At 37.2% G+C, this 20,473-nt stretch overlaps 2 protein-coding genes across 2 annotated transcripts in view; both read right to left on the bottom strand.

Moving 5' to 3' along the window:
* The window catches only part of llgl1 (lethal giant larvae homolog 1 (Drosophila)), a 42,142-nt gene extending 28,944 nt beyond the window's left edge, over positions 1-13,198 (bottom strand). The window contains exons 1-2 of the mRNA XM_015388651.1: positions 12,848-13,198; positions 6,281-6,378 (exon numbers count right to left, since the gene is read on the bottom strand). Of these exons, the coding sequence (XP_015244137.1) occupies positions 6,281-6,378; positions 12,848-12,928 (179 nt within the window). The 5' untranslated portion in view covers positions 12,929-13,198. The remainder of the gene's footprint in view (positions 1-6,280; positions 6,379-12,847) is intronic.
* Positions 13,199-14,123: 925 nt separating this feature from the next.
* myo15a (myosin XVA) overlaps positions 14,124-20,473 on the bottom strand; it is a 54,122-nt gene continuing 47,772 nt past the window's right edge. Inside the window, exons 59-66 of the mRNA XM_015388627.1 lie at positions 19,975-20,052; positions 19,720-19,816; positions 19,483-19,643; positions 18,615-18,748; positions 18,295-18,428; positions 17,880-18,013; positions 14,982-15,122; positions 14,124-14,854 (exon numbers count right to left, since the gene is read on the bottom strand). Of these exons, the coding sequence (XP_015244113.1) occupies positions 14,753-14,854; positions 14,982-15,122; positions 17,880-18,013; positions 18,295-18,428; positions 18,615-18,748; positions 19,483-19,643; positions 19,720-19,816; positions 19,975-20,052 (981 nt within the window). The 3' untranslated portion in view covers positions 14,124-14,752. The remainder of the gene's footprint in view (positions 14,855-14,981; positions 15,123-17,879; positions 18,014-18,294; positions 18,429-18,614; positions 18,749-19,482; positions 19,644-19,719; positions 19,817-19,974; positions 20,053-20,473) is intronic.

The following is a 20,473-nucleotide window of genomic DNA, read 5'->3' on the forward strand; positions in this document are numbered from 1 at the left end:
GCAGCATACAGACACACAAAGTGGGGTGGGGGGGTTAACCCAGGGCAGTGCAAAATGCATTCCAGGACAGGAGACAGACTGCTTAAGATCGCCCATCCACCCCCGCACACGATCTCATTCAACAGACACACTGTGGGAGGAGGGGGGGGATAACGAAAAAAAAAAAGAAAAACATGTCGACCCTTTCCCTCTATTGAGCCCCAATATGTGGTTTCAGCAGTACACATCAGAGCATGACATGACTACTGACACATGACAACTCAAATAGGAAGAAGTAAGACTACAAACAATTACACTTATGAAAGTTAACAAAAAATATAAGGTGGGAAAACAGCAGAGGTTAAAGTCTTAGGGAAACTTCTGTTCCAACTGTTGCATTTCCGAATTCTCCTGAGTGGTGCCTGACTTTACACGAGCGAATAAGGTGAATGTGATTGGTCGTTTATCAAGGGGGCGGGGTTGAGGTGGCGGAAGGTTTGCAAGCAAATTAGGTTGTGGCCGGTTTGTCGGAAGCATCTTGCTAACCAGTTAGCAACTTTGTCCTAATAGGTTTTCAATGGGAAATTACATTGGGACCAAGTAGCACATAGCAACGACACTATCAAGGAACGCTATGGACAGTGGAAACATGCAAGAGAAGGAGAGTTTGGTGTCAGAGGTTGTAGATGAATGTCCTCCATCATACATTTTTTATTTAGAGGAGGAAAGTGGGGACGAAGTTGTTGTGGAAGAGACGCCAGATCGGCAGAAGCTTGGTTTGGTGTAGAAGGCTTACAGCCATACATGTTTGAGCCCTTCCCTCGCACCGCTGCCAGTTCTGTTAGCTCTACGCCTGCAGAAGCACAGACGTCCATCCCTGTGAATACTGGGACGGAACTCAATATTAAAGTAAATTATTCTTATTTCTAATTGCATCGTTGCGTATATTAGCAGCGACATATGAATCAAGATGCTGTGAACGAAAAAATTTGATTGAGAGATGACCGTTGATATATGATTGGCCGAATTTAGGTGTACAAGCCATCGTATAACTAACTGGCCTGCATAAGATAACAAAAAAAACCCCCACAGATTTCAAGACAGGATTTTTTTTTTTTAAATAGAATTTTTTTAACTTTTGGGACAATATCGTCTGATAAATAATACATGTATATTTATATACATGTTTAAACCAAAATGATTTGAAATTTAAATACGACTTCCCTATAACTAACACTAAAACTAAATATATTTTACTCCAACAATAGAGCTTGGTCACATAACATTTTGGTTCTGCAGAACAGCAGGGGAGTTTCACCACATTAATGGAAATAAATGCTGTGGGATGAACACCTGTGTCAATGAATTACAACCATAAGTGTGGAATGAATGATTCCAGACAAAGCTCCAGATGGCTGTCACTCTTTTCTGTGCGTCAGGTGGGGCACTAACAGGCCAATATGGCCAATATGCCTGTCCTTATGTCTACAGGCTGCTCAACACTACAACAATTGCCAGTCTTTCAGATTGTTTTATAAATCAAACAAATCTGAATTTTGCCAAAATTCAGATTCAGAGACTGTATTTGCTGCTGCAGCTGCAGTGTGACTGTTACAATGGACCTGCTCTGTTTACTGTACTGGAGTTAAACCCCTAAAAAAGACAAGTATATCAAAAAGTGTAGATGCACACAATGTTTTGGGAAAGCTGCTACATTATCAGACTCGGATCATTTAGAAAAATCAAGAAGCAAAATTAAGTCTGGAAAATTAACAATTATTTTAAACTCAGTTTGTTTATTTATTTATTTTTAACACATACCTAAACCATGGACTTATAACACTCCTAACTTCCAGAGACAGTGCAGGAACCCTGAATCTATCTTTACCTGCAGAATCTCTGGAAATTACAGCTTTCACCACAACAACATGTTATGCAACCAGACATCAACCTCCCAAACAATAGCTCCATGGGGTTAATTACAGAGAGACAACAGGCTACTTAAAGCTTCAGCAGGCAGGGGTATGGTAACAACTAGTAGTTGGAACCATCTGACTCTTCACTTCTTGCTTATCTACCAAGCAAGTGAAGAATATTTCTTCATCCATGAAAAGAGAAACAAAAGCCAAAAAAGTAGAGCCATGGTTTGCTTCAACTGTTTTCTGTCTGGATCATCTGTGGTGGATCAAAGAAGAATATCAAATATCTTGGCAAACAGTTTTACACTTTACAGCAACAGTCACCAATGATGGGCCCTCAAGGACCACGTGGGGGGCCCCTCATCGTCTACTGAAATAAACATAACTCACCATTGAGCTAAGTTGGACATTTTATTTTTTATTCAGTTGCCATTCCCTTGTAATCACACTTTTCTTGATAGAGATTTCAAAATGACAATATCTAANCTCCTAACTTCCAGAGACAGTGCAGGAACCCTGAATCTATCTTTACCTGCAGAATCTCTGGAAATTACAGCTTTCACCACAACAACATGTTATGCAACCAGACATCAACCTCCCAAACAATAGCTCCATGGGGTTAATTACAGAGAGACAACAGGCTACTTAAAGCTTCAGCAGGCAGGGGTATGGTAACAACTAGTAGTTGGAACCATCTGACTCTTCACTTCTTGCTTATCTACCAAGCAAGTGAAGAAAATTTCTTCATCCATGAAAAGAGAAACAAAAGCCAAAAAAGTAGAGCCATGGTTTGCTTCAACTGTTTTCTGTCTGGATCATCTGTGGTGGATCAAAGAAGAATATCAAATATCTTGGCAAACAGTTTTACACTTTACAGCAACAGTCACCAATGATGGGCCCTCAAGGACCACGTGGGGGGCCCCTCATCGTCTACTGAAATAAACATAACTCACCATTGAGCTAAGTTGGACATTTTATTTTATTTTTTAGTTGCCATTCCCTTGTAATCACACTTTTCTTGATAGAGATTTCAAAATGACAATATCTAAGAGAAATTTAAACACCAGCTTGCCAATACGTTAGCGGGCTTCATAAATTCCCTTACACCAGGCTGTCCTACAGCGCCTCTGTTCCTGATTTTCCTGTTTGGTTTCGCTATTCAAGAAAGCGTAGCTTGGTGGGTTGATTTTACTCTTAAATTCAGTGAGATTTTTTTCTGTCTGGCGCTCAAATTTTCCTGTTTGACGCGGGAAATTCAGGAGCTGTTGATTCAGAGACCGCTGCGGCGTCTGGCCAGGCTTCATTCATGCGGAACTTCATTGATCTGCACGGCAGTGGTAAGCGTATTTGCACGGGACCGAGGTGGATTTGAGTTTACACGTTTATTTTAACAATTTGAGTTTCTTGCTGTGGATTCAGTGTTTAAACTTAATTTATGCCTGACACAGGTATGTTTGCGCCGACAATGAGACACAGTTTGAAGCTTTTATACTGTGCGGCGTATACAGCAACACGATACATAAGACCGTTTTCAAGTTTTTCAACGGCACCGCATGTCATGCAAAAGTGACAGCAATTTTTAGTTTTTAATGATATTTAAGATAGAATCATAAGACGTCTCTAGAAGTATATACATGTGCATTATATAATATTACAGGTTGTTGCTTGAGCATCACGTTTTTCCACGCAAAGCTATAGTTAAAAATGTTGTGCTCTTAACACGCATTATACCCATGTTTTATAAAGGTTTACACAAAGTATATATATATAAAATATGTACTTTGTAAAGTATTCTTATTATTATACATTGACTTCAAAATATATATTTGGGTTATTAGTCTTAACAATACTAAACAAGCTGAAACTTCATTAAAGACATGGTGAGAAGTCAGAATAGTATTTTATGATATTATTTTTGCATCTAATTTTCCTTCTCCTTCCATCTTTGCTTCCTCTGTTTATCTCCATCCGTCTCTGGGGTGCAAGTGCCTGGTACCACCAGTCTCGCTGTCTCTCCCCTCTCAGAGCTGTGCCTCAAAGAGCCAATTCTCCACTCTAATGCATCTGCAGGCTTCACCCTCCTTTCATACATGAATACATCTTAACAGACTGAATTTAGCTCCATGAATGCAAATGGTGATCAAAATACCTGCATGTTTGTTACAACCAATTTAGATCTCCTCTGCTCCACACAAAATCTAAAGAGAAAACATGCTAATATAGCTCATGCCAAACAACATTAAACATCAAGGTCAAAACATTTGTGGGTTTTTAGTTGGTAGGATTGTCATGTAACCAGAAAATGGCCTGTTTGAGCTCAATAACATCTTTCATAAAACCACAGCAGAAAATCAGAACTCGCATTGGAAATGTCACTGAAGTCCTGACGGCGTTGCCTGTGGCAGGAATAACAAGTAAGAAAATATCACCATGTGCACACAGTGCATGAGCCGCCGAGTTGTTAGCATTTCTGACATAACTGAAACCCTAGGCCAAATTATAGTTTTGCTGCAAGGCTTTCAACAAGCCAAACTGATGATTTTTCAAGTGCAGCTTCACTCAGTGTTCCCAATTACCCTGTGTGATCAGAACCTGGTGGTGCCCTGGGCCAGAAAAGGAGGAAGGATACTCCTGATGTAAGCACATCAAGGAACTGCCTTTTGGAGAAATAATCATAACAATACCATTTCCTTTCTCAATAGCTAGTTTTTCAGTTTAAAAATAGAAGAGGTCACTATGAATGCATGGAGGGCTGAAAAAAAAAAGAGAAAAGGTAAAAAGAAGACTCTAAATTTCTTATTTTTTTCCAGAATGCATTGATTCACAGTAAGAAGCTACTATGTTTATAGAGCCCAATACTTTCACAAATAAGAAGAAAGGAGTCTGTGCCTGTTGACTTGGATGAATTTAAGTTAAAAAAAAATAAAAAAAACTCTACATGCATGTCCCTAGAGCTGAATAATACATTATTAACCGAGAAATGTCTGGTAAAGAGCGACTGATGAGTCCTCTGCTCCCCGCCTTTGTTCCCACAGCGATCACACACCGCTCAGCAGACCAGTGTTATATAAACAGCTCTTCTACAATCACAACTGATCAGCATTTCCTCCGTTTAAAAAACAGCAACAATAAAGCAGCCTAGAGCAGCAATGTCTCAGCAATATTTGGTACATAAAGAAAACACTTATGGCCCAATAGGTTATCATTAGACCTTGCACTTGACAGCAGGAAGTCAAAAGAAGCAGAGCATCTCTATGTGGAGCAGAAGGTTTGTAACTGAATTGCAGAGCTGATGTAGAGATAAGAGAGATTCAAACTGACAGCAAAGGAAGGAAATCAGTTTCCGTATTCTTGGGTTTTGTTTATGGCTTTCGACCTGAGAGGCTTACTTATTTCTCTGATTGCTTCTCATATTCTGAATAACACTTACAGACTTACAGATGATTCTAGCATTTTATAGATTACCAAGTGGAAGGTTAGACTTTCTAATATTTACTTGCATATCGTCAAAGCTTGTCCTGTACCATTTGGGTCCAATTATTACCAAAACCCTTCATGAATTTTATGGGATAGACCAACACTGTGTTGCATAATTCCAATGAGGACATAAAGTATGCATTTTTTAAAAATCTGAAAATCCTCAAATTCAGTTAGACCCTGACACAAGATCAAGTATAAACAAAAATATCTCGAAGCAGAAACATTGTTCAGTATTAGCATAGGTGTTTTGTGAAGGATACAGAACAAAGAACATTAAAAACTCACTTTTTAGAAAACCACATATGTGGAGGAATAAAAAATAAAAAAAACATCATGTAAACCTGCTGACACCATCCCATTGTGAGACATGGTGGTGGTTTCATCATGCAGTGGGAACACATTTCTAAAAAGGAGAAGGAGATGAAAGCTAATTGGAGCTAATGGGATGATAGAAGTAGCTTTGAAAGACTTCAGACTGGGATTAAGATTCACATTCCAGCAGGATAACAGTCCCAAACAACAGCAGGATGGTGTAGATCATGATGAACTTTGTGTTATAGTGATCCAAAGTTCAAACCTCAATCCAATCAAAAATCTTTGACAAGACTTAGATAATTTAGAGTTTGTTAATTTGCAAAAAGGAATAAGTCTCATTTTAGTCTAGATTTTTGCATCACTGGAAGAAACTTAGCTAATAAAACTCATTAAAATATTACTAGCATGGATATATCACTTTCCTTTTATGTCACAAATATTCTCCACATGACGATGGTTTGCCACATGACATTCTCTCAGAAAATGTGGGCTGAAGTCTTTTGTGCCATGGCAGCTTTTATCTGAGGAGCGATGACAACCAAAAGAAGCAAACTCGGAACCAAAAGCTCACCAGTGATAAAGGATACATTTTAATGGCTCCTGACTTTGTGCCGATGGCCATCAGCTGCAGCTTGGGGTCAAAGGCCAGGGCACTGGGCTGGTGGGGGAACCCATGCTCCACAGTCTGAGAGGAAGAAGACACAGGAGAAAAAAAGAAAAAACACAATTGGAGTTTACCAGCTGACACAACAAAGTCAATAAACTTTATTAACTCATATTTCTCTTAAAATATGTTCAGCTTTTTCCCCTCAAGCCAGACTGTTTAGTCAAAGAGGCGTCTAAAAGGGAGGACCCCCCTTAATAAAGTCAAAAGAAACTTTTTTTAAAAGGCCACTGAATGGCAGCGCCGACAATTTACTGCCATGCTCTGCAAACCTTGTTAACTGGGATTAACATCAATTCACAGGCATTTTTCCCCTTCTGCCCATGGCACGGCATGGCAGCCAGCTGGGAATGCATTTAGAGCTTCAGGGAATAAGTCAGCACATTTTTTTAAAAACGACTTCACCAGGGTCTTCCTCTTTATTAGAACATAAAGTAAAGCATCCATATTTGCTGTCTTTAGAAAGCCAAAGTGATTAGAAACAAACCCAGCCTCCTGCAGACAGACCACCTCTGTGTCGGTTGCAGCAGCTGGTACAGAACAGTAAAAGAGGCATGTTGTTCCAACAAAACAAACAGTTTATGGACTTTAAACATGATACACCGTTCAGATGAGCTGACTCCGTACAGCACCCACACACCACCGCTATTAAAGGCATTTACTTAGTGGGTGTCACTGAAGACATGTTTAGATGAACAGACTGAGATTTGCATTAGAAGCCAAGAGAATGCAGGAATCTATCTGAGAGGTGAAAAAAAAAAAGAAAAATAGCAAGGACTCTCAGGAACCCAAGAGAAGATCTTAATGATCTAAACTTTTAATCTGCAGGGAAAGAAAAGGACAAATGTTGCCGTTAAGACCCAGATTAAGTGGTCAATCTGCCAGTCCTTCTGCAACAAACAATGGAGGCAAAAGAAAAAACTGTTGCAGCTGTGCTAAAAGGATTTTACAAAACAATGTATCCGACAGGAAGCCAATAGCAAAACTATGTTATCACATTTCGCAAAAAAAAAAAAAAAAAAAAAAACCAACCGAAAAAAAAAAAAAAAAAAAAAAAAAATCAAGCTGACACAGACCATCGTCTCTGGATCTAAACCAGTGTATCTCCTCTTAGTATAAGTGTGCCTCTATGGCAGATTAGCCTAAATGTGCTGAGATACTGACATAGATATAAATATCTATGGCTGCCTTTGTCATCTTTTATGTAGTAGCTTTGATTTTTGTTTGTCTTAAAGACACTAAACATAAAATATACTTTAGACCCTAACCACTTTTGGCAAGTCTTTGTCAGGAACATTTGCAACATCAGAAGCAACAAAGGTTATCTGGATAATGTAAGAAAGGCCAGTCTGAGCTTTACTCTTGTGCTGATGTTCAAAAACGCTCTGAGCTGCTGAAAGTACATCAAATGTTGCTCAGTACAGCAGTTGTAATTAAATGGCTGAAAATTGCAGTGTTGACTTCACTTAACTTGCACCTTTCTGACTCTTCTGTTTCATAACCTCTACTCGGCACCAGTCCCGGCCAACAAAGACAACTCAGCCAATAAAAATAAACATTGACTTAAAGAACCATTAGTTAGAGTCCGTCCAACTGGTGAAAAATACTTGATATTCAGAAAAAGAAAAAAAATGCATGAACTGGAGATACTGCATACCTCAAATATTGAGCCCAACCAGTTCTTTCCAATACTGCACACCGATAATGAGATGACAATTACAATTGGTTATACTGTGCATCTCTGAAATCAGGATAAAACTAAATAAATGTAAACATATTTATGCTAAATCTTCAGATTGATACAAAAGAAAAGGGATTTGTAAAAGCATCTATAGGCCTTCCACTTTCTCACATTTAGAAAAGTTAAAAAGAGACAGAATAAAATAAAAAAATATATAAATATATCATGGATTAAAAGTAAATTTTCAGGGATGTAATCAAATGCACCATTTATTTTTTTTCATACCAGTATATCATACAAAAATGTAATATACAATTACGGAATGCAAAATTAGGTAATTAGTGACCCAAAACAGATGATTTAATAGATGCTGTAACTTTTAGCAACATTGCAAAGTCATAAAATCAAACAGTCTCCTCCTGTGTTTAAAAGCAGACCACTTTTGACCAGGAGATCGAAAATTCAAGGCCTTACTCACCCCTCTAGATTAAATCCCACAACAGAGAATAAAATATATATCTAATCAGGTTGGTGTCCGATTCGTTTTGTACATATAGCTTCATGTTTAATGTAAGCTCAGAATGCTGTAATGCGATGCTTTAGTTAACAGGAGGGCAGCCCACACAGAGCATCTATAACAAGTGCAGTATATGGCCTAAAAAGTCATTCAATACATATTAAATTAAGCCAGAACTGGGTTCAAAAATTATGCAGTGTCACTTTAGATATACATCTTAAATAATGGCATCTAATAATAAATATCTTAAAAGGACTAGGGCAACTCCTAAACAGATACAGATGTCTGATTGGTTGTTTTCCACAATACAGAGATGTTACAACAAAAATTATTACAACTTCTTAAAATCTTGCCATAACTCTTAGATAGAGCTAAACAATTTAATTTCCAACATAATTGCAAATTTTTTTTTTTTTTTTTTTGTAATTTTTAAATTGCAGAGGCACTCAATTTTGGTCATGTTGCATTTTTCGAAGTGTGAGACCCCAAGATTCTCACCCCAGCCCTTGGAGAGCTTTCAACTCTGTGAAAACAACAAACCTTGAGGCCAAACATGTTTTATGTTTGAAGTAGAAAAGAAAGCAAATAAAAACACAAATTCAATTTGGGAAATAAAATAAGTAAATGCATGAACAAAAATTGTTATTTAAATGTCTAAGCAAATCTGTGCAGCTCAATATCTATCTTTAAAAAATCTATTTTCTAGCAAACTTCATGTCAAGTTGCCTAAACTGTCAAGCTGGATCATGATCTAGATGACTGAGAATCTTAACAGATATCTCAATATCTATGTTGGTGAATGCAAAAGGAACTCAAATAAAATTGTTGCATGTTTTCTTTATTTACCCCAAAGTAAAAAAAAAAAAAACAACAACTCCTGCTTCCAAGCCCCTATCTTGGTCTAAAATATCTCCAATCAGTCCTATAGACCAAGCCTTCTCCTTCAGACACGATCACAGAGTTTGATGGGTCTGGTTGACAGTTTAAACAATTCAACCATGACTCTGCAGCAAGGAAACAAAAGAATATACACAGAGTAAATTACTTATATGCATTTTAAATAAATAAATACATTTCTAGAAAATAGCATTTGAATTTAAAATGCCTGGTCAACCGTCTTCCACTTATCTGGGATCAGGCCGTCAAAGCAGCAGACTCAGCAGAGACTCCCAGCCGCTCATTTCAGCTGCTTTTTTCCAGGGGTATTAAATTATTTATCAAATTATTTAATGGGACATTCAAAGGTCATAGCTACCCCTTTTCGTTCCCTCAATGTAATAATTTTAACCAAAGATTAGCTTTAGCGACTCAAGCGAGAATGCATATCTTACTGAATCGTTATTTAATCAGGCAAACAAAAAAAAATGTACACTTAACAGAACATTTATTTCTTTAAAGAGACTGCTTGACTAAATTTGGAGAAGGTTAAAGGTTTTGAATCATTTGCAAATGGCCATAAGAACAATTTTATGATTTGCAGCATGTACACAATGGTTGTTAGGCAATTGCTGATGTCATCAGCAGAGTAAGACCTGAATATTTTACTAAACCCATTCTTTAAGGTGATTAGTCCACAATACTCCCCTTAAAAGTTACTTTTACCAACATTTCTACAAGTAAGCTTGTGACCTCACTGTAGGGAAAGGAGTCAGTCACTGTGATACCAGAATTACAGTATGTACAGTATTTCACCGTGAGAATCCCACACAGAGGCACCGCTTAACTGGGAGGGGTTTGCAAGGACAAAGTTGCATAGAGATAACGAGACAGAAAATGTAAAAATCCTTAAGTTTTGCACATTTACATTACATTTCCAGGCATTTTATTTTCTGCTCTGAATCATTTGGCATGACAATAATAATCTAGTTGTTCATTTCTATTCAGTAGAGCCAATATTAACTAACAGTCTTTCAACATGAAATGTTTGCTCTTTGAAAAAACTCTTAGTCTTACCTAATCTCAGTTCAAGGCTACAACACTACAAATTTGACTCATTTTTGGACACTACAACTGTATAGTTGAGAGATTCGACTGCCCAGGCTGCAGGTCATCCAGAAACAATCAATGATTCCCCCTGGCCCCCTAACCACACAAAGAATTACAGCAAATGTTGGGAAACCAAAGGTTTACCAGCAGTGGACAAACTTGCATAGTGATAATGGGACAGAAAATTTCAAAATGCTCAAGTTTTGCACATTTACATTACATTTCCAAGCATTTTATTTTCTGATCTGAATCGTTTGGGGGTGACAATATTAATCTGGTTGTTCATTTCTATTCAGTAGAACCAGTATGAACTAACAGAGCAGTCATCAACGTTAAAGTTTACACCTATTCATTTTTAATACATTTTAGTTTTTCTTTGCATACTCTTATTATATACAACATTTCTCCAAATAAGATTTGGTTAATCCACATAACTGGACTTCAACATCATCTTTAATTTGTATGGCTTATGGTGGGCTTTCTTGTGCTTTCTTTTTTCTCAGACATTTGTTAAATACTTTTTGTAACATAAAAAGTGTTCAATAAATAAAGCTTTATTAATTAAGCTTACTTACAGTTGATCTAAAACAAACCCGGTTAGAGGACAGAACCACCACCACCAATATGTTAAACCTATATGCAGACATTGATGTAAAAATCAATGTACTTTAGATACAATCTGCTACACATAAAGAAAATTATTTTTTTTCTCCCCTGCTGAACCCATACCTTTTCTTTTTTGCCTCTTTGCTAATAAAGCCCACTATTTCTACTGGTCTTTTCTCTATTAACATGCAAACTATCGGACTAAACCGGTGTAATGATGCTCTGATCCACCTGCAGCTGTAGCTCACCTGCCTGGTTTCTCCCATATATGCAAGAATAAGGATGTATATGTGTTTGAAAAAACACCAAACATAATTTCGTTGCCTTTTTTTTGACAATGACAATAAATTCTTGAAACTTGAAAAACAGTTTAAGCAGCCATTACGCTCGTTAAAACTCAGCAGATCAGCCTAATTTTGATTAATGACAGTGCAACCAGCCATTGCAGCCATGAGAGAGGAAGCATACGTGTCAGTAACTGTTTTTTGTGTCTGTCTGTGTGTGTTATGAAGCTTTTTTTGGAAAATCTGGATTTTTTTTTCCACCAATCTATTCACTGGGCTTCATGGTTCAGACTGACATCAGTTCATCACTTTTCGTTCTTAGATGTCTCCTCATAACAGTTAAACTACCTCCATGTATAATGCTACAATTCAACTATCTAAATTGTTATATTCTTATTGTTTGTTGATTATTTTTACAAGCATGTTTCACAAATCAAATTTCATTCAAAGCCTGTTTTTAAAAGCAATATATGACATTTTTCTTACAAAACTTAAGTGAGAAAACCAATGAATTAATAGGATTTGGTAGGAAAACAATCTGAGATTAATTTTAAAGCCATATCGCCCAGCTGTACTCAAATGCTTCAATGTTTATGTCGTAATCTGCAAATTTTCATGAGAGGAAATGTTGACTAATGGTAGCTTATCAGATTGATGCTGATGCCTCTGGTGAGGTCATCAACTCAAACACATGGAGCAAACATTTTTTTAAACCCTCTCAGCTGGCTTAAAAAAAAAAAAAAAAAAAACAGTATTTGATTTCCAATAAAAATAAAGAAAACAATAAAATAAATCAACCTCTGTAAGGAGCTGTATTTTAATGTTGCTTCATATTTGTTTTATAGAACATATTTCACCATGTGATAGTTTGAACTTCAGGTAACAACCAACATCAAAATCCATAGTTCCACCCAGAGACTGAAACACGCGTGGAACAGCATAAGTTAAGACAGCAGCCCCCATTTGGATCAAATTATTGAAATAGAATCAGATCAAAGCGCTGAAATATCTTATGCAATAGATCAACCTCATTTATCTCTAATCTTGCATAATCCCTATTGGTGACAAAAAACCACGAGTGCCTGATAAAAACAGCATCAGCTGTAGAAAAATAAAGTTTTGCACTTTTTTTCTGCTGTGTACTCGGATGGGAGGCCAATGAAGCCCCCTCCTCACACATACACACCCCAACACCCATCAACAAAAGAGTTGAGGCTGCAATCAGCCTGATCAGAAGCAGTAATGTGGAAATCTCTATACATGAACAACACAGACTGGAAGCCAGGTGAAATGCTGCAGGGCGATCTCCATCAAAACTGCAGCCAGTTCAGCTGTTTGGGGTTTTTAGGGGGGGCGAAGCTGCAGAAGATGAGGAAACCCTACAGCCTCCCTCCCATCCTTGTCCCGTTACTTTACCTTGTTGAAAGCGAAAAGCTCCTGTTTTATCTTCTCTCTCTGCGGGTCGGTGCCCTGCCGACGAAACCTGAACTTCATCATCTTCGAAGCGGTTAACGGGCTAGACCGGGTGGGACCGAGGGGAAAACGGGGAGCACTCGAACCGGAGTTAACCGCTGCAGGAGAGGCGCCACGGACGATGCTAGGCTAGCTAACTGGGGGGCTAACCCATACAGGCTTTAAACGCGGGGCTACAGCAGTAACTGCTGCAACGAGGACAACTCTTCTCTACCCTCTCCTCTCCTCCTGGGGCTGTTTAGGTCGTTGTGGGTTTGACCACAGCCCCCCTCCCAATCCCAGTTCACACGAAACTCGTCATTCTTAACCAATGACGGCAAAGAAATCTGCGAGAAACGACTAGGATACACCCACGCGCCCGAGAATTTCAGAAAGGCGCGCATGTTTTGTAATACGGGGCACACCGTTTTATGCCTCTGGTATAAATTGGCACTGCGGATGGTAAAAAGTTAGCTGAAAGCACAAAACTAAACGTACTCAAGAAAAGTAGCCAATAGGAGTTAGAATCAAAATAAACGAAAACATTGAGGCGCTCTGTGAAATAATAATTCATAATAGGGTGTAATGATATATGCAGCTTAAATGCAAAAGATGGTAAGTTGAGTAGTCGGCAATTATATTTAAAAAAATATGCCAATCCTATGCAGGAAAACATAGACAGGGACAGAGCAAGCTGAACACATGCACTTATATCGTTTAGAATAGACTGCATACTGCTTATTGTTTTTTTTTTTTTAAGAAGATGAAGAAAAAAATCTTCTTTCTACGTTTCAATTTAAGGTCAGATATATGTTGTCTGTGATGACCAACAATTGCACATATTTTCCCATCTGTAAGGTTTGGCACTCTGCAACCCCTTAAATATTTGCCCTCTCCTCCAATTAAATGCCTTACTTTCCTTGCCTTGCCTCAGTATAGTGGCATCATGATTTAGGTTTGTGGTGCTATACTCATCCATTTGATATAATGGATTAAAAAATACTTTAGTGAGATGTTTTAAGCCATATTTTCATAATTTCATTGGTATTAAACAATAAAGATTTTTTGTTTACACTTAATATCTATATGCTACTTTATGTTGTCCTCTCAAATAAGTCTTAATTAAATACATTAGATTTAATCCATATAACATGATAGAAATAAGGTAATTTTAGGCATAGAAAGACTGGCAAGGCACCATCTTGGCACACCATACATCAGAGGTTATGCTACGAACTTTAATGTCCAGCATTATTCAAACACATTATTTGTCAACAACAATCATTTACAAAATATACATTATTAAACATTTGTTGTGCAAACTGGACATTCAAGTGTCTATCTGCTAAAATCAGTCCCTTTTATTGGGCTATCTGATTATTACTTCACTTTTGTTTATGGCAAAGAGAGAAGAATTAATCAGTTTGTAGCATTCTCTTGTTTCTGTTCTCTTAGAATTAATCTGCACCTAAACAAGTGAACACCTAATTTCTGACTGATAAGGTTAAATTCAAACCTGTATTCAAGTCTAGTAAAAGACAATCCATCCTTTTTGTTTCTAATGTAGCATGCAAATTATCTTAAACATGTTTACTGCTCACTTTGCACATTTTCTTCTTTCTCATAGAATGCTAAACTGCCAAAAAAACTCCTTCTTTCTATGGTAAGTGCAAATATATTTCTCATTTTAAAAAAATACACATCATTGTTAACAAAATACAATTTTTAATACCTAATATACAAGAGAAACATTCCATTCAATTCTATCAAATAGAAAGGTCTACTAAATAAAGGCCTAAAAAAATGTATATAAAATATTTCAGAGGTAGATATAGTGCACTAATAAGGCATTGAAGTGGGATCTATCCGCTAAAGCAGGGTAATTTCACTGGGTGGCAAGGTGAGTCTCTTCTCTCTGAATGACAGCATGTTCTCCATGTGCATGGCAATGACTCGGCACAGTTCGAGGCCCTGGGAACAACACAAACACACTGCTCAAAAATGCCGCTTAAGATAATCTTACTTTGGATAAATATAGCAATGCTTATTGTTTGCTCATTCATTCTTATGTGTGAGCACTGCTTGCAAAGTTGCACACCTGCTCCAGCTGCAGCTGCGTGATCCTCTGGTTTAGCAGGTCTCCAATCATGATCTCCACGTATGGGTAGCTGGAGCCTGAAGTCGGTCTCTGGGTGCGAGTAGACTGCACTTCCTTCAGGGGGAAACGCACCATGGTGTCCTAATAATAACACACACACTAATAAATATAAACAAAGACAATATTTTCAACTCTTTTTTATCGTTTGGAGTTTCCTGTTTATAGAAGGTGCAAATATGGAGCTCAACAGTTATAAGGCGTTGAAATGAAATTTAATTTTAGGGAACTCTGTTTGCTATATTAAAAAATGAGTACTGACTGCAGAAAAGTGATGAGTTCTGTTTAGTTAAATAAAATTATCAGCAACATCAATGTCAGATTCATCTTTGGGCTTTTAAGGATTTATCTAAAATGTATTTTTAAGGATAAAAAAAAGATTGTAAAACAAGCACCTTAAATGATTTTAAAACAAGTTTGAATCTATCATTGATTTTCCCTAACCTCATAATCATGTTAAATACAAGCACTGCTTTTTATTCAAAACATACATTTTCAGCTGGGTTGAGTTTGTGTTTATTGCAGTAGCTTGATGTTAGACTGCTTTGTTTCCTCTGAAACCAGTTCTGGTGTCTGTTTGAAGTTATATTCCCTATTAGCTACAGATTTCGTTGGATTTTCATGTATGACCCATTGATTTGATGCAACATGTAATAATTTGGAGGTACCTCTCTGTGGTGTTTGTATTGTCCTCAGCATAACTGGAAAAGAAGCGGACCCTCAGGATGACTCTTCCACCACTTGACATCTAGTTATTTTCAGAGCCTGACCTTGAAGACGCTTCTCTCATCTGACTATAAACAATGTTCTCCAGAGGGCATGTGGCTTGTGCTAATGGACAGCCTTTGGAGTGGGTGTTTCTTTCTTGCTTAGCTTCCCTTCACTGTGATGTTAAACTAGCTTACCAATTTCCTTGCTTCTGTGATGACAGACTTAAATTAAGCTTTGGGAATGGCACAAACGTCAACCCTAATGCAAACGCATAGATTTTTGCATAAAGGCTAGGTTCATACCAAAAAAAGTCAAATTAAAATAAACTAAAAATGCTGCAAGAAAAAGGACAATTTCGCAACATTAAGATCTATATTTGCTTTCGAGCCTGTAGTGTAAGGTGGAATTATTAATCACATACATGCAAACTTAAGTCTATAGTTCCTGTTTTCAAAATGCACTGCCGTAAAATAAATTTCCCCCTGAAAAAAGAACAGATCATCTTTATATTTAAAAAAACACAAATTAACATAACTTTCATCATATGGTTTTTAAAACCAGCGCAGCTGAAATAATCTTAAAAAAAATATATCTTTTCCTTTTTGGACATTTGTGATAATGCATAATGAAAATAACCATAGAAAGTTGTCTTTTTTTAAAAATTTAAACACGTCGATTCCCAACAGGGGGTAATCGTACCCCTACTGGTCTGTGTTTTTATATCTCTATTTTATTTATTAGGTAGTAAAGTAAAATAGGGCTGGCATCTGTTTTGCTTTCAGAGGACCAAATTGAAAAATGTTACAAGCTTCACAAGTCATTTTTTCATATATGTTTGAGTTCATCTTCAGCTGTGACACACATCTAACCAAGCAGAGGAACAGACTGGATGTAGAGAACAGCCTGGGATCAGCTGTTTTTCACAATGAGCTATCAGAGATCTTTAAAGCAGCTCAGGTGTCTTGATTGAAACAAATTAAAACTAATTAAGTCAGTCCTACTATAATGTTTGTTCTGTATTTTGTTCCCAATTCATCAAGTTTAAATGTGATTACAAGGGAGTTACTCAGAGGAGCTCCAGTTTTATAAATACAGGTTTATGATGGGTTTTATTTTGTATTTATTTTTGATTCCTTCCCAGGAAACATATTTATGTTATATATTTATTTGAGATGGAAAGAATAAAATGCCTAATATTTAAATACTAAAATTAAAAATCTTTTTTATTTTTTAATCAGTTATTATACTTTTTTGGACATTCATCAATACATTTTATTCAGAGGGGTACTCATGGTAAGAAAAACAATTCACAAAGGGTGAATCTGCTGTACCAGATTTTTATTGACGTTTTTTTTGAAGGACTGTCTTCATGATCATACAAATATGCACTTTTTTAATGATATTTTAAAAAATGTCAATTTTTACAATTTTACTCATTTTACTTTACGCTTCCCTTGAAGTCACTTTATTAGACAATTCTAATAATATTTTTCATCTTCTATGAAGATTAAGGTGATTCCAGTTTTCAGGGGATGTCTTGAAACTGCTTTTCCATTGACCATTAAATTGCACAAATTGAAATTCATAAAAAACCCTATTAATTTTCACCCTAGGATGAGTTTTTTTTTCCACAATACCAAAATTGGTGTATTTCATAAAACTGCAATGGAAACAATTTTTGGATTACATGAGTTGCCTGGACAGTTTTTATTAAATGGAAACACTGTAAATGCGAAATTATGCCTTTTTTTTTTTTTACATTAGACTAATACAAAACATTTTCGCATGTATTTTAATGGAAACGCAGCAATCTCAAAGACAAATTAAACAGTAGCCGTTACTCTTGTTCTGCGTCATTTATTTGTCAGATATAAATTAACGAATCAACACATATGATTTTTGAATTGAAAAATGTATAACCTTGGCCTGTTTTATTGAAAGGCAACATACAGTTTAAACCACAAAAGGGTGCTATTAGACTTGTAAGAAAAAATGTATTTGAACCCCTAAAAAGCTTAGAACAATCTAAATAAGAAGTATACCGTCAAAAAACCCACAATCTGAAAATGGAAAACACATACAGAAAGATTTTATGGATTTCTGATGCTGCAAATCTAGCTTTTTACTCACATGGGTGTCCTTGTTAAGGAAATGAAGTCCATTTAGGTTTACAGCCAAGATGCAGGGGGCCTGGATCGATGAAGAACTCAAACTTTGTATGTAGAAAAAAGAGGAACCGAACATTGGGAAGGCACTGACCAGACCTGAAGACAAACACGTAACAGTGTCATCAAAAACTCAGCTCATATTAATAACTAAATAATATTCTCTACAAAGAATACATTTTGTGTACATTAGGAGTTTTAATCATTTTTGGTATCTAAATATTTTCCCGCTCTGCTTTTGAAGCCATGTGTTTGTTCAAATACTAAAATACTTTGAAATCTAAGTGAAAATAGTCAACTATATAGGACCCAATCTATGTACAATTTGCTGCATTGATGTTAACAGTAAAGCAGACATTCACAAAGTCCTGGCGACTTACCAAGAAACTGTGCACGGGCCTGGTGTGGGTTTAAAGGCTGGACATACTGCATGTGCTGTGTTACTGCATTCAGCCATTGTTGGGAGCCCTGTTTGCTGTAGAACTGGGAGGGGACACATTCCTGCACCTCACGGCTAGACGAACACAAAAACAACACAACAGGCCTTGTGACACTAGACCCCAAAGGCGTTTAATTACATGACAGTTAGCTTATGTCAAGTACATTAATTGGATTGATGTTATGCATGAGTGAGCCGTTTCTCATCCGTTTCTATAGAGGGGAAATGATTCATGGTGGAAAACAAAAACAGTATATTTACAGAGTGGGCAAGTAGATGGCGTCTTTGGCACGGTGCTGTAGAGCCGCCAGCCTGGCAATCTGTTGCATATGCTGATCACTGGGCTTACCCTGAGGAACTACACCCAGCAAAGCCTTTAGGTAGTCTGGCAACACCTAAAGTAGAGACAGAAGGATGGTAGGCAGTTTCCACAAGGTATTACGGAAATATCATCTACTGGCAGAGCTGTGCAAGAACATGTTCTAATAAGCATGTTCATAAGTGGTGTTAACTTTAGCTAGGTTGGGTTTTCAGGTGAGGTGTACATCCTATGCAAACGTCCTGCCTCATTTAAAATAGTCATGGTTTAAACATTTTATGTCTGTTTTTTTGTTTTTTTTTACTGTGTGCCTGTGTATGCTGCAGGCAGGCAGAAAGGCCACCTCTGGTCTTGCAGATACAACAGAGAAAATTTGAGGAATGAAGTCATGCTAAAAGCTTTCTGTCACTTTTTTCTCCATTCTTCTGACATGTATGTAAGACAGATATAACAGCACAGATGTTCCATTTATTTGAATGAGGGAAGGCCTGGTTAGCTGACTTGTTCAAACAGAAACAGGCTAAGACAAATAGATTAAATGGAGCCTTGTTAACAGTAATACTGCTGCTCTGCTCTTTCATATTGGACAAAAAGAATGCTGAGCCAGAAACTGAAGCAATGCAATACAGTATGAACATGAATTAGCTGAGTTTTAACCTGCTTGAAGTGAAATTAAATGATTTCTCTCTAAGGATGAGTTGCTACAGGATTCTGTCTAAGTCTGGGTGGGAGTTGGTGTAACAAATGCTTCAACGCAACTATTTAAAGGTACATGTAATCCATCATTCAGCTTAAACAGCAGCTTCGTACCTGGTTGTAGTGCATGGTGACATAAAGCTCATTGTCAAGTTTAAGAGCCAGACTCCACACGACTCTTCTAAACCACAGACTGTAGCTGGCATCCACCGGCTCAGCCTCTGTGGCAATGTCCAGGATGTACTCGCGCTTGTTCAGAGGTCGCACATTTTGACCTGCAGAAAAAAGCAGCTTCATTAATCTAACCGCATCACATTAAAAATGTTGAGATTTTAGTGCTTCCTCGTTTACCTTTGTGTGTTACTAGAAACACTGCATATTCATCCAGCGCCTCCAGTCTTTGCAGCCCCATCTCTGAGCAAAGGTCCTCAATCACATCTGAAGCAACCTGGCATAAATAAGTTCATTAATAGTGAATAATCCTGTCAGGAATCTTCACACATTTTCTGCTTGTATTGCAATTTTCTTCCTGCTTTTACACCCTACTTTTTAGGTTGGTTTTATAATCAGACGTTTATGAGCTCAGCTTATCTGAGTTACACTTACAGAACATGTCTTGATTTTCAGGTGCCTTTCTATCCCACCTGGAAGCAGGAAAAGCTGTCTCTTTGAGCTCCGGCCAGCCTATAGACAGACAACCAATCAGAAAACGCCGCCGCACAACAACACAAAACTTTGCAGCAGTCATGAGTGAAAAAAACTCAAATTCTCTCAATTATTCAAATGAAAAACTATTGTCAAATTTCTAGTAAAAGGTGGAATGAATCAGTCAAATCCGGTCTAATTAAACAGCACCCCCCTTTTTCCTGATTGTGCTGTATGTTACTACAGAAATTGTGCACAATGTTTGAATGAGAGGCTTCAGTTGCTCAATGTTCAGCAAATTCAGACAGGCCCTTCTCTAAGAAAGGGTATCAGTTTCACCGATACTCTTTTATTTGGAAAAGAATGAACTATGACAAATCTCCTTTGCCTAAAGCAATGTTTTGTTTCCAACACTGTGTTCAGGTTTTTGATAAGATCTCTCAAGTAGCCTTCTTTAAAT

Source organism: Cyprinodon variegatus, unplaced genomic scaffold (assembly GCF_000732505.1).
Source record: "Cyprinodon variegatus isolate N-32 unplaced genomic scaffold, C_variegatus-1.0 Scaffold431, whole genome shotgun sequence".
NCBI lineage: Eukaryota > Metazoa > Chordata > Actinopteri > Cyprinodontiformes > Cyprinodontidae > Cyprinodon > Cyprinodon variegatus.